This window comes from Ovis aries, chromosome 11, assembly GCF_016772045.2.
Source record: "Ovis aries strain OAR_USU_Benz2616 breed Rambouillet chromosome 11, ARS-UI_Ramb_v3.0, whole genome shotgun sequence".
In the NCBI taxonomy this organism is placed as follows: Eukaryota; Metazoa; Chordata; class Mammalia; order Artiodactyla; family Bovidae; genus Ovis; species Ovis aries.
Window position 1 is genome coordinate 33,873,429 of NC_056064.1, and position 14,575 is coordinate 33,888,003.

The following is a 14,575-nucleotide window of genomic DNA, read 5'->3' on the forward strand; positions in this document are numbered from 1 at the left end:
CAAATGCCCTGAACGTGACCCGTTCCTGACCTTGGAGAGCCCAAGGAAAACTCAGGGAAGGGCGGGGGCTCCTTAACGAAGAGGGTTGCCTGGACTGGGGCTGAAGGGTAGATCTGACCCTCCCACCTGGGGAGAAGCAAGACAGCCGGGCCGGTAGGACAGAGCATGTGGCGGGGACGGTGAGCGGCTCACGCAGCTGAGGGTGTGAGCACACAGGGGCTCGGGACTGGGGTGAGACATGGAGCCCTGGCCACCGACTCAAGGGCTGGGGACTGTCCTGCAGCCGTGTGGAGCCCCTGTCAGTGGAGAGCCCACCAGCAGGGAGGATGGGCTTGGGACAGAGGGCAGAGTTCCGGCCCCAGAAGAGGCAGAACCCAGAGCAGGGGCAAACGGCTTGGCAGAGGACCCAGCTACACTCACCTGAAGCAGGGGCAGCCAACCCTGGCTCCCCTGGCCCCCAGAACTGTCCCAAACTGCTGCTCTCTAGAGGATCTCCCGGGCTGGGGCACCAAGCCAGGAGCAGCTTCTGCTCAGTGGTCTCAACTGAGAGGAGGGGCTGTTTTCCAGCCCCTCACAAGGCCCCAGAGAGGCCCCAGCGCTGGCCCAGGATGCGGGTGCTTCAGAGCATGCTCCCTACCTGCCTATGGCCTGTGGGAAAAGTCCACCCAGGGTTGGAGGGGAGGTCAGCACCCACAGGCCTGCCCTAGGGCCACTCTCAAGAAGGGTGGATGGCTTGGGGAACCCAGGAAGCCACATACCTGGTGCTAAGAAGGGGTTGAGGGCTTGTGCCGGTGGGGCTGGCCTGGTTACCAGTGAGTCCAGGTTGACCAGGGCCGCGTTGGGGCCCAGGAAGGACTCTGGGGTTTTCCGGGCACCACTGGGCTTGCTCGAGGCGACGGTCAGGGGCTGAGACTCAAAGGGATCAGGGCTGCAGGTTCCATTGTTCTGGGCCGGCGGAGAGGCCGCCTTGGCTGCAAGACAAGGGCACACACGGACCAGTGAGCTTGGAGGGCAGGGGCCCAAGACAGGCGGATCCCACCCTGCAATGTCCAGAACCCAGATGTCCTCAGATGCTACCTTGCTGGGGAAGTGCACAGCTACTCCAGAGGATAGGACGTTGATGGCAGAGCTTTCCCAACAGTCCCAAACTGGAGCTGCCAGCAGCCACAGCGTAGGGCTTGCACCATCAGACCCGAGTCCAGGGACAGAAGGCGTGAGGAGGGAGACCAACCAAGAGAAGCAGGGACCAACAGTGCGGCACCGTCTCCACACACACGACAATAGCATTGTGGGTTGGTGGCTACACACGAGTAAATTACATCTTGCGGATGTTTTCATTTTTTTTAAGTTTCTACAATGAACGTGAATCTCTCAACAGTAAGAAAGCAAATGATTTTTAAAAATTCAACCAATAGAGGGTGTACTGAGACAGGCCAACAGGACATGGATGCTCTGCCAAGATGTGAGAAGGCAATGTGGATGTGGGTTCCTAGAAATGGTGGTGTCTTTGCTCATTGTTCCTGCAGCTCCACGTCCAGGAGCCTGGTCTCGAGAAATACCACACAGAGACACACAACCTAGAAGTCAGCCTGAAATGTCCTCTCTTAAGTGAAAGATTCGGTAACATTGCTGAGATACTACAAAGCTATTTCTAAAGGACTTTTAATGCTGAGAGAAAATGTTTTCAATCTGTTTTTCTAAAAAATCATGGGGGCAGGATTGGACTCTCTCACGCCACTGTGAGTTCAACGACAAAGGCTGTACGTAAGAGCTCAGGAAAAGTACTAGAATGAAGCTTGATGGCCACGAGCACATGGAAGAATTGGAAACGATTCTCATTTTCTTCTGTAAGCTTTTCCAAGCTTTCTATTGATACAGTGGAACTCCTTTGGAATCAGGATAAACACTTCGAAGGCCCAGGGAAGCGTGTTCCGACTTCTCACTAGGTGCGGGGAGCAGGTATGGACAGTCAGGTTGGCTGTGGAGGACGCACGGAAGCTTGCTGCTTTCTTCATGTGGCAAAACAAAGAGCCCAGAAAGCAGCAGTTCTAAGGCGCTTCCAGCCCGTCAAGCCACAAGGCCTGGGGGTGGCGCGGGGTGCCAGGCTGCCCGTACCTTAGACCAGCCCAGCCCGGCTACTGGGGGAGGCACAGGAGGCAGTGGGAAATGGGGAGGGGGAGCTGAGAGGAGAGAGCAAGGAGCAAAGTTGCTCTGGCAAGAGGGGTGGCCCTGGGGATGCTCTGTCCCCAGCCCTGTGCAGTGTGTAAAGAGGGCATCTGGACCCTTCCTCTGCCCGCCACCCTGACGCCTCCCAGCCTAGGGGCACAATGGGGAGGGGTCAGGCCTCCTGCACAGCGGCTGGTGGGCAGTGCAGGAGCTGCTTGCGTGTTTATCTCTCTGTGTGTGCACACGCACAAGTGTATATGTGTGTCTGTGTGTGTGCATGTTTGTATGTATGTGGATACATGTATGTGTGTGTATATCGTGTGTGCATGTACAGACGCACTTGTATGTGTGCATGTCTGTGTGTGCACATGTGCGCACGTGTATGCACGTGTATATGTGTGTCTGTGTAAGCATGTGTCTCTGAGTGTATGTGTGTGCATATATCTGTGTGTGTGTGTTTGTGTCAAAGATGCCTGCCCATACAGAGACCTGAGTGGTCTAGAAAAGGGGGCGCCTCTGGGGAGCTGGGAGGAAGAAGGCAGATGGAGGTGGGGCAGGGGCCACGTGGGGCTGGAAGCCAGGGCAGTAGCCTCTGCAAGCTGCCCCAGGGCAGGAGGCCGAGGCAGCCCAGCGAGAGGACAGAAAGCTCAAGGGCATCCACTGCTGCCCCGAGTCACTCCAGTTCTGAGTCAGACAAGAGCAAAGTGCGCGGAGTCACTGGGCTCACGACTGTCATCCCTGCAGAGACGGAGTTGGTCAAGGGCATAGGACCGGGCGGAAACCACCACCACCTCATGTACCTGCTTTTTTTGAAGTTCGAAGGTTGTCAAATTCAGAGAAGTCATCTTTAATTGTACCATTCAGATTACTGAAGAGATCGAAGGACCCTGGAGGAGAGAGTGGTGGTGACTGTAGGGGGCCTCCACTCCCTGCCTTCCATTGCCCACCTGGGCCGGGGTGGGCAGGCATCTCTGCCCCTTTTGGGGAGAACTGGAGAGCCAGCTGAGGAAAGGGAGGTGAAGCACAAGCTTGGGTTACCAGGTGGGCAGGGCGGGGACCAGGAGAGGGACTCCTCATGCAGAGTGGGGTGCTCATACTGAAGCAGAGGAGCCAGGAAGGGGGTCTCACCAGAGGAAGACACAGGCTTGGCAGCTGAGGCTGCAGCCCAGGGGTCAGCGGCTTTCCCAGTGCTGGGGGCTGGCTGCTGCGGGGCAGCCCAGGGGTCCGAGCCCTTGGGAGCAGAGTGTGTGCTGGCTCCAGTGGGTGGCCCCCATGGGTCGACGGAGGTGGCTGGCTTGGCACCTGTGGAGAGGTAAGGTTGGCTCAAAGATGCCCGCTGAAAGGGCTGGGCAGCCGGAGTGAGAGAGGGAGGGGCAGCCCTGGGTGGTAGGAGCACCTGTGGGGAGAGGGCCGCAGAGCCTGCTGGCAGACCCGTGTGCTTCACAGAGCACAGGGCACACACCTGGGCACCACCACAGCAACTCGGTGGGTCTGGACAGGCCCTTCCCTGAAGGACAGACAGACTTCTACGCCTGGGAACAGTCTGTGGGGAGGGGGCTGACTCCAACAGCACCCACATGCCGGCTCTCCCCCTTGGAGCATTACAAGTGCCCACACCCTGCCCCTGCGCCCTGTCCCAATGGTCAGCACCTCCCCTGGGCGAGCAGTGCAGGGCCCCTGAATCAGGTGCCCAGCAGACACAACACAAGGCTGTGTTCACATGTTTTATTTGGAAGGCTTAGCTGTGCTGCTTTCCTGTGTGACGTTCCACTCTGGGACAGAGAAGGCGAGGCGGGTGTGTTTGTGTGGCCGCTGCTCCCCAGGAGCCCCTCACAACTCCCCTTGACCCCCATGCGGTGCTGACTCTGTTCACCTCCCAAGGGGCTGTGTTTCTCCACATTGCTCATCAGTGGCGTTCTTTCCACATCTGGCCGCTGATTCTCTTCCATGAGTTACAAACACCTTCTCACGGATTTTCCCTTCACCCTCCTTAAGGGGTCACTTGAAAAATGGAGAAGTTCTCAACTGGGATGGGGCAGGACCCCCGGGATTTTTCTCTGATTTGTGCTTTCTGGGACAAGCAGGAGCTCCATCCCCACACGTGGCCTCAGTAATACTTTTTACTTTAGTTTTTATTTCCATAAGGGATTTATAGAACTTTTGTAAAAGTCCTAGGGACTGGTATGTTTTTAAAACTTCATTTCCTAATTACCTTTTTGTTATGCAGAGAAACAACTGAAGTTCACATAGTAATTTTCATATCCAGCAATCTTACTAAACTCAGTTCTAATCACTCAAATTCATCCTATTTATTCTCACAGTAATTCTTCTCACAGTAATTCTAATAATAACTCTCAATTCCAATAAACCCCTCCCTGGTAGCTACGCATTCTCTCCCATCTCTCATAAAGGATGGCGGCGGAGCTCTTTGAGTTCCTTTTCTTCCTATTTTGCTGCAGTGGCCAGGACCACCCGTCCCAACGCACAGCAGGGGCACAGGCTGAGTTCATGCCTTGCTCTTAAACATTTACCATTAAATGGCACCATTTACCATGACAGGCTTTCTCCTTTCAGAAGCTGATGATCAGGTTACAGAAGCTCTACATTATTTCTAGTTTGCTAATACTTTTGCAATAAACAGCTGGTGAATTTTGTCAACTTGTTTCTGCCTTTACAAAGATGACTGCATGATTTTTCTCTTTGGGTTTATTAATATGGTACATTAATACATTTCCTGGGGATTCCCAGGTGGCTCAGTAGTAAGGAATCTGCCTGCCACTGCAGGAGATACAAGTTCAATCCCTGGGTCGGGAAGACCCCCTAGAGAAGGAAATGGCAACCCATTCCAGTATTCTTGCCTGGAAAATTCCATAAACAGAGGAGCCTGGTGGGCTACAGTTCATGGGGGTCGCAAAGAGTCAGACACAACTTAGCAACTAAACAACCACCATGCATTTCCTGACTTGGTTCTTGCAAAAAAGGCTTTTCATAATGTACTATATCATTTTTATGTTTTTCTCACTTTGATTTTGCAATTGCTTCTTTGCTGAGGGTTTCTGCATCTATATTCCTAAGTGAGCCTGGCCTCCCATGTCTGTTCTCACACTGGGCTTCTTCTGTCTGTTTCTGGTATTAAGGTTGTGCTATCCCACAGGAGTTTGTGTGAAGGGGAGGTATTTCCTGCGGGATGTCAGACCTCCCAGCAAAGCTTGTGGGGTGATCAGGGGGTGAGGGGGAGGTGCGTGGCTGACTCGGGTCCTTTAGTGACTCTAGGACTATCCTGTTCACAGGTGTCCTTCCACCAGTGTGGCTGAGTGTGATTTTATCCACTTGATCCAAGTCCTTAGGTTTGCCAGCACAGAGCTGGTAAACTCTTCTCACTCTCTGCTGAGTCTCGGCAGGATCTCTCTCGAGGACGCTGGCTCCACTGCTGGATGAAGCTGGCCCAAGCGTAGAGCCACATGTCTGCACTGGGGCCATATATGACTAGTGTCCTGCCCATCAGATTGCCTCCTTGACGTACTTGGGGTGCAGTCCCGCCCTGCAGCCCCCATGCCACCTCCTCACACAGCCCAGAGTAAAGTGCATGAGAACCAAGGAGCTGGCCCTGGGTCGGGTAAGGAGCAGCAGGCAACAAAGCGGCAGGCCACAAACCACACGAGGCCACTCCAGCTGTAGTCTGATGAGCTCCAAACATGCTCTTAATTTTTTAAATTCACTGTCAACATTTAAAGGTTTGATTTGAAAATTTAAGGTTATGGACTTTCCTGGTGGTCCAGTGATTAAGAATCCGCCTGTGAATGCAAGGTACCTGGGTTTGATCCCTGCTCTGGGAAGATCCTGCATGCCGTGGAGCAGCTAAGCCCGGAGCACCACAACTACTGAGCCTGTGCTCCAGAGCCCACGAGCTCCAACTAGAGAGCCTGTGGACAGCAACGAAGACCCAGCACAGCCAAAGATAACCACCCTTTGTTAAAAAAATTTCTAGGTTTTCATCATCTCTTACTGCTTAATAGTCATACAAAATATGATTTAATCTATAAAATGGAATATTATTCAGCCATAAAAAGGGGTGAGGTAGGAATGTGCATTACCATGTGGATGAACTCTGGAAACATGCCAAGTGGAAAGCACCAGGGCCACGTGCTGTGTGATCCCAGGGCAGGGCCACTCCCTGCGCCTGTCCCGGTCCCCACATGGGAGAACAGACCCTGGCATTTGGTACACTTCAGCAAACTGCTAGGGAACTGAGCTGAATACAAAAGATGGGGTTCTGGTTTGCAGAGACAAAGGCCCCAAGAGACATGGGCACAAAAGATACAGCCAAAGTTGCAAGACAGGATGTCCACAGATCAGCCATGGCAGCAGGGTTGAGTGTACCTGGGGGTGCTCCCAGAGCGGCGAGCTGGCTGCAAAACCGTCACAGAGCCTGTAGCCAAGCCCTGCCCAGCTATCAGGAAGCCCATGTGCCCAAGGTTACCACCTAGATGAAACAGATGGTGCCACGCTCATGTCTGGATCACCTGTCACAAGTTCACTTTATGCTGGCATTAAACAGAACTCTAAAATGTTCATTTAGCCTATTAAACAGATTTCCTATTGCTTTAAATAGCAAGTAAGAATTATTTTAATTTGGTCATTTAAGCATGTCATAATTTCTTGCTAATCACAGCAACTCAACTCAGACATTTCACGCCATATAATACAGTTTCTTAACCCGGGTGCAATCCTGAGGCTGAGGATTGATGTGTGTTCCAGAGGAGGGACAAGCCATTTCCAGTGCATGTGGGAAGCGGAAGAGAAATGTGCCCAAGCAAAGTTCCTCACAACAGGACGAAACAGAGCTCTGAACCAACGCCCTCAGGAGGGCGTTACAGGGGGTGTGGAGGCCTGGACACCCACCCCGTCACCTGGACCCAAGCCCACCATTGCCAGGTGAGCAGAGTGCCCATAGCCCCTCCCTCATCCAGCAAGTGCGCAGGGGAGATGTACCAGGGGGGTCTTTACCGAACGACGGCCAGGGGTCCGAAGTGCTGGCCGGAGCTGCCGGTGCGCCCCAGGGGTTGGTCTGGCTGGCAGAGGTGGATGGGCCCCAGGGCTCTGCCTTCTGGGCAGCAGGGCCCGTGCTGGGCAGGGCGTCCATCAGGTCCAACAGCGTGGTCTGCTGCGGGTGGGAGCTGTGCTGCTGAGATGAGCAGGGTAGGGGACAGGTGAGCTCTGCTGCCTGGCAGCACAAGTTCACCCATCACCAGCACCTGCCTGGGGTCCTCCCAGAGAGGCCTTTGGGGGCCCAGAGGACCACAGGACGCCCACTGCCCCACATCACCACTTCCCAGTGAAGACCCGGCTCCACCCTACAGGCCACGTGCTCTCTGTCGACCGGGCCTCAGGGTTTCCTGGGAAAACGCAGGCTCTGCCTCCTTCCAGGTGCTGTCCGCTGACACACCTGGCCCCGCGGTGGCCAGCGTCACCCAAGGCCCTCTCTCCCAGGGGCTGGCTCACCCTCCCACCCTCCTGGCCATCCTGGCTGCTGTCAGGGCCCGCAGCACTGTAACGGGGGGGGTGGGCCCCAACGGAGCCCCTGGCCCTGGGGGGAGCTCTGCCTTCCGACAGGATGGCTGTCGGGGGCAGAGCAGTCACCTTTAGGTCTCAGAGCACTCGATGTGCAGCTTACGAAGCAGTGGCTGGAGCCATGCGGCTGGGGGTGGGAGCTGGGAGGGGTCACGGGGCCACCACCCAGGCGCAGGTGTGCCCTCCGCCCTCCCTCACTCCTGCTGTCACACCACGGGGGCGGGCCTGGGGGGTCTCACACAGGGACCCCAGCCCCGCGAAGCACTCACCTCTTTCTTTTTTGGAACTTTAGCCGTGTCTCGGCGGCTCTCCTCGAGGGCCATCTGCAGCCTGAGGTCATCGCCCCGCCTAAGGCGCTCTTCCTGTGGAGTACAATGGACCTCGAAGCTGGTGGTTATGGCCACAACATCGCCACCCAGCTAGACCCTCCTGCCACAGCCAGAAACTAAAGCTGTGTCGCCAGTCACTTCAGAGGAGGGTCTGAGGACAAGGTGGACAGCGAGTATCTCCCGTCCCCTCCGTGTGCCCAGGGTCCCCACCCGCCTGTGTGACTCCCACCTACTTCCAGTCCCACCAGGGAGCCCAGGTCACAGGCACCACAGACAGAGAGGAGAAGAGGAATACTTATAAAATGCTTTCTCAGAGTGAAAATGACTTTAAAATTCTTTCTAATTATGGAAGCAATATGTCTCCTCATAAAACACAAATAATCGGGAGGGGAAAAAAAAACAAACACAAACAATCCAGAAAGGAACTGGAAGGGGGACATGTCACAGGCCGTTTCACCCTGACCCCCACTGTGCTTCCAGAAAACCAGTGTGTTCCTATTTTTGATTTTTAACAGAAATGGTCCATTGTATTTTATATTTATTCAAAGCACAGTCACCATATATGACTGGGCTGCTCGAGCTTTTACAAATGGGTAATATAATGATTAAATGTAAGTGAATACACTCATTGTGTCTTATTTACTCTTAAGATGGGATAAGGAACCACACTGGATGGGCATGTCCATCCGCCCCGTTTTCCCTGTGAGCTCTCTGTACCTCCCTTGAGCCGCCAGGGGTGGGGCGGGACCCATAGGGAGGTCTGGTGGACTGAGGGGCCGCCCTGGGGGCTGTCCGTTACTGTGGACCTTACAGGATAGTCCAGTCACAGGGGGACCAGCCACACTGGGACCGACGGCTGCCTCCATGTGATCCCCTGCCTGTCCCTCATGGCACTTCTAAGCGAGAGGGTGAACAGCCATGCCACACTGCTTCGCCCTTTTTAACCACAGGACAGCAAGTCAGGACTGAAAGCGGCAGCAGAGGGCCAACTCCTCTGAAGGCCCTCTGGGCCACTCCTTCCTCTCCTTCGCCATCTTCACGTGACGCGTGCTCGTAACAGGGAGACCAAACACACGCCCTTCTCTGGACGTTAGCACTCTCCTCTCCTGGGCCCTCCCTCCAGCCTCTGTCTTGTCCTTTTCCGGGTCCAGATGCTCTCCAGCCACCTTGTGGATCATATTCTGCACGCAGGGTGCAGAGGGAGCATCTTGTGAAGCACCTCTGGCAGGTGCGTCCCAGGACCAATGTCCTGAAAGCCTTCCCTCCGTGTGGCTGTGCCCGGGCCCTCCCCACTGGGCGCGCGTCCCTGCCAGCACCCACCTGCTCGGCCACCTCTCTGCTCATGGCCAGCGCCAGCTGCAGCTGCAGCTCCTCTTCCCCACTCGTCTGCGGCCTTGCCTGCTCCAGCTCCGAGGACACCCGTGGGGAGGTGGCTGTGGGGGATGCAAAGTCACCGTGAAGGACCTGTGTTCCCCGGTCAGCCACCCGCTCCCGCCTCACACCCATGGGTCCACCTGGGCGGGGAGAACGGGTGTCTGTGACCATCTCAAGGTCACAGCTGAGGAACATCATAAGCACACCAGCCGCCCAGCACCCACCAGGAAAAAATATCCTGGGGCACAGACACGGCCAGCTCCGACCTCTCGAGGATCAGACCTGCCCCCACGGCAGAGCTGCACGGCATCAAGGAGGGGAGCTGAGTTTTTACAAGATTGGGGGAACAGTTCTGGAAAAGCTGGGTCATCATTCAAAGAAGCCCAAGGCCTCTGTGGACTCACGGGTCCTCTCAAGACCTCCTGACTCCAAACGCTGCTTCAGCCTAAATCTCCCACTTAAGCCTGCCTCTCAGGATCTGCTTCTATGGGAGAAATTAACTGGTGGGGAAGAGCTCAGATACTGAAGTTTCTAGATGGCTGTGCTCTGGCTACAGAAAGGCGGAAGAACCAAGACTGAGCTGGAGTCCCTGAGCTGTCCAATGGGCAAGGCTGCAGGCCAGTTTGGGGCAGCCTGTAAAGGGCTACGTCTTGTCCTACATTTAGGAAAGACACGTAAACACAGCAAGGAGACTGCATCTGGAACAACCAGGCCTGGAGCACAGTGTGTTCACTATGATTCACGGTCAACCAAGAGAAATGGTTAAAAACAAAAAAAAGGCCAACTGCCTCATGTGTACTCCAAGCTAATGAAGAGGTCAAAGAGCAAAAAACACTGCAGTTAGGAAAAAACACAAAGATGCTTTTCTAAATAAAATCAAGTCCAATCCCAGTCCATCACCCCAATTTTCCAAAGCATTCCTTTAGAAATAAAGCTGGATGGTAACAAAATGTCCTCAAATCTATCTTAACAATCCTATTTCTTAACAACATCCCCAAACAAAAGCATGTCTGGTCCCCAAAGTTCAACTCTGCCCATCACAGACGGCAGACTTTGGCATCCTTGTGCTCTAGAAGCAAAGCCACCACCCAGACTGACAAGAACAAGGGAAGTGGGACAGCTGGGGACAGTTGTGGGGAACAGGAGGAGGCTCTCCCATGACCAGAGTGGCTGTCTCATCCAGGTCACAGCCCCATGGGCCACCCGCTCCCCGCCAGCTCCTGATGAATGGTCTCTGAGGCTGCCTCACCAAACCCTCAGTTTATAACAAACCCTGCATATCTACCATCCTCCACTTATTCCCAAAGGGGAAACCAGGCCCCCAGGTCCCACCTTATACCCCCAAAGGGCTCTGAACAGAGGGCCCCATCTTGGCAGGGAAAGCTGAACTTGGCTGTGCAGCCACAGAACCTGACTTGCCCGGGACAGGATGAATGGGCCGGGGCTCTGCAGGGCCGGCCGGAGAAGTGAGGCGCCCTGTCCTCGGTGCCTCTCTGCACAGCTGCGCGGCCAGCCCGGCTTCAAATGCAAATGTGCACGTCTGTGTCCCCCCAGCTGACGCTGCTGGAATAATGTGTGGCCAGCACACACGGAAATAGCTCACCACATCAATGTGGAAATCAGACAAAGGGTATTCCCCTAAATGCTGTGGTTTTTATAAGCGGATGCACGGCTCTCGGTCGCGCAGATGGCAGAATTCACAGCCACCAGCCCGGAGTGTCAGCTGAGCGCACACGGGCCTCAGCTGCGAGGGCGGCGTCCGGTGGAGATGCTCCTGCCTTAGTGACAGCATCTCGGCCCCACAAAGGGCCTCTTGTGCCTGAGAACAGGACAGTGAGCACAGAGCCTGAAAGGGTCCTCCGGCCACCAGAGTTTGGCCGGGCCCCACTCTGAGGGCCTACCACTCACGGGGCAGTAGGAGAAGCAAGCCCCCTCAGGTCTCTGCTGCTTTCTGCCTCACCCATGCTCTCCTGGGAAGGCAGGCCCTGTGCAAACAAGCTCATCACCCTGGATGCACGAGCATGTCCCTGCCCTTCCCTGTGGTTGAGCCTGACCCGTGGGGAGGAGCGCAAAGCTGGCACCCCTGTGACGGGCTCCCATTTGTCCTGCCTGGTCCACCACCCTGGCTGAGGAAGCACGGGGGAGGTTGGACAAGGAGCCCACACAGGACCACATTTTCTCAAACTTCAGGCCAGGAGGAGAACCAGAAACCCACCCTCAACCTGGTACCTCCTGCAGGGCCACACCCCTTGACCCTGCTCACCTGCTCCGGGGGCTGGCCGACTGCACCGGGCCCCAAATGCCCCCTACAAGGCACTTCAAGTGCTCAAGGTTGGGGAATTGTGAAAAAAGAAAGTAAAGCACTCAAAGTAACAGAAAAACAGGAAACTGTCTCTTCTCATTGGCAACGTTCTGCAGTTTTCCTAGAGAGCTCGTCAGCGGCGTCTGCAGTCACGGATGCTGGTTGAAGGGCGCAGACTGTAGGCCCCCTCCCGCAGGCGGCTCTGCACGGGGACTTCCCGGAAAGCCGGGCACATGGGCTGGCAAGAAGGCAAGGGCCTGGCCATGCGGTGCCAAGAAGACCCCACCTGGGTCTGAGCACTGCCACCACCCCATGCCTGCCAGCAACACCAGGCACCTGGCCTGTCCCCACCCCACTGCAGCAGGGAGCTGCATCCGGATGCTACCCCTCCAGGCTTCTGCTTCCAAGTCTGTGAGGTGAGCGATGGGAGGGGCGAGAGGGGTGGGAAGGGCCGAGACAAGCTGCCCCCACCCTGGGGGCTGGCCCTGCCCAGGTCACTGCTCTCCACTCCACCCACAGCCACAAGACATCTCCTGTCTCACGGGGCAGAAACCACAGATGGACACCATGGTGGCCCACGGCCTACATGGGCTGAGGACTGTGGTTCTGGCAGCCGTGGCCTCCCCCTCCCCTTTCTGTCGGCCACCGAGGGAGGGGCTGTGGAGCTGGCGCTGACCCGCGCTGAGCCCAGGGCCGCTTTCTGCCCCTGGTGAGCAGGTTCCCGTTCAGCTAAGTTCCTTCCTCATCACTGAACTGCAGTGAAGTGCTTACTGGGCCTTCCTCAGCATGGCGACATCTTCCTGTGCTCCACAGGCTGTTTCCTGAGTCAGCAATGACCTCAGCCACCAAGGACACTCCCACGGAGAGCAGAGGCTTCTGACCCTGTCCCCTGGGAGACCTTCCAGGCCCACCCTCTCCCAGCTCACAAGGAGACAGCAGGAAAGACTGTTTTTAGTCGAGATGAATTATGAGAAAATAAGCTCAGATTACCCCAGGTAACATTGAAAGAGAGAAAATACATAAATATGTTGTGGAAATAATATGTCCACTGACTCAGTGGACTTGAGTTTGAGCAAACTCTGGGAAATGGTGGAGGACAGGGAAGACTGCTGTGCTGCAGTCCATGGGGTCGCGGAGTCAGACACGACAGAGCAACTGAACAACAATGTTGTGGAAAAGCCAAAAAGGTGCAGGATGTGAAGAGACTGAAGTACCACCACAGCCGGGTGACCTTCAGGACAAGAGGGGCTGGACCACGACCATGCTCTCTCTGCCCTTTGCCCACCACTCGGCAGTCCTGGCAAAACCCTGTCTAGATCCCATCGCAGACTCTACATCTGATTCCAGTTCACAGAAGCACAGGAAAAGGACTGAGGCAGACAAACCCAGACCAAGGGCTGCTTTGCAGGACGGCCGGCCCAGCATCCCAGCACACGAGGGCCATGAGCACAGTCAGACTTAAGGGACAAGATCCCGGGCAGTCTCCGTACAGACAGTTGGCTGCACGTCACAGTCAGAACAGTGGGCAGATGGGCACGCGGGCAGGGACGAGGCGGCCCAGTGGCTGCTGTCCACTCCATCCACTGTCAGGCTATGGGGGAGGGCAGATGCCGGAGCTTGTGTTAAATACTTCAGCGTAAGAGGAAGTGAGGCCCGGCCCACTCTTCCTGCCTCTACCCCTCTTCCCAGAGGAAACAGCTGCTGACATTTTCTCAAGATTCCACCCAGAAGACATACACGCACGCCCTGCACATTGGCGTGCTTTCCTGACTCTCGCCCACCGGCCCCCTCAATTCCTGCCATGTGTGGGCTCCACCTCACTGCATCCCCATCCAGGCTGACGGTCTCAGCCTCAGAGAGGCAGCCCTGGTGAAGGGTGCGCCTGGAAGTCTGAGCCCAGACCTGGGCTTGCCGCTGCTCAACCCCTCGCCTTGGCCTCCTCACCCACAGGATGGGAGACAGGGTTCCTGCGGCTTGGGCTACTGTGAGGACCAGACGAGTTCCTACGGGGGGCACCTGGCCAGTACCTGGCGTGTGACAGTGGTACCACACCTGGCGTCTTGCCCAACCCTCAGCCCAGATGGGGTCCTGCCTCCCAATCCACTCCAAAACCAGGGCTGGGGCCCAGAGATGAGGTGGCTCGCCAGGGTCCCACAGCCACAAGGGACGAAGGCCGACCTAAGGCCTTGCTCTTCACCATGACTGCTTCCCACAGAGGAGGGAGCCGGGGCCCAGGGAGGCCACTCAGAGTTGGCAGAACTCAAAAGCCAATGCCATGCTGTCCCCATGCCCTGAGCTGCTCGGAGCCCTCGGCCCTAACATTTGTGTACACCATGCCTGGCGCTTCTCCAGGCCAGAGGACAGCCCCTGCTCTCCCAGGGCCTGTGTCCAGTAAGGAGGGACAAGACGCACACACACAGGGGAGGGGGTGGGGACACTGGAGCATGGCCTGGGGGCAGGCAGCAAGGCTGCCAGGCAGAGAGCAGGTGGGACTTCACCAGGGTCGAGAGCCTTGCCCTGCCGAGGGGTCAAGGCAGAGCAGGCCCAAAGGTGTGAGGGCCTGACCCCCAGCACCTCAGAACACGAGTGGATTTGGAAATGGCTGTGGCAGAGTCCTCAGTGAGTGGTTAAGCTGAGGTCACACTGGAGCAGGTGGGTCCCACACCCAACGTGACCTGTGCCCTTACAGGCAGGGAAGAGATGGGGGCGAAGACATGAGGGGAGGGCGGCAGCCGTGGCCCGGGGACACCGAGGAGGCCTCCGGCAGCAGGAGCAGGGGGAGCATGAGGCAGGACGCTCCCTGCACGCGCGGGTCTCAGAGGCACAGGCCTGC

General features: G+C 56.2%; 1 protein-coding gene across 8 annotated transcripts in view; it reads right to left on the bottom strand.

Annotated features, from left to right (window-relative positions):
• The window catches only part of EPN2 (epsin 2), a 52,257-nt gene that overhangs the window by 2,946 nt on the left and 34,736 nt on the right, over positions 1–14,575 (bottom strand). For 3 of the 8 annotated variants that reach the window (XM_027974816.2, XM_042255726.2, XM_042255727.2), the window contains exons 3-8: positions 9,387–9,499; positions 8,007–8,099; positions 7,174–7,351; positions 3,295–3,468; positions 2,967–3,053; positions 759–971 (exon numbers count right to left, since the gene is read on the bottom strand). In XM_027974816.2, the coding sequence (XP_027830617.1) occupies positions 759–971; positions 2,967–3,053; positions 3,295–3,468; positions 7,174–7,351; positions 8,007–8,099; positions 9,387–9,499 (858 nt within the window). Of the gene's footprint in view, positions 1–758; positions 972–2,966; positions 3,054–3,294; positions 3,469–7,158; positions 7,352–8,006; positions 8,100–9,386; positions 9,500–14,575 lie in introns of all 8 variants that reach the window. The other 5 variants (XM_027974814.2, XM_012185795.5, XM_012185794.5 and 2 more) reach the window with 3 other exon arrangements.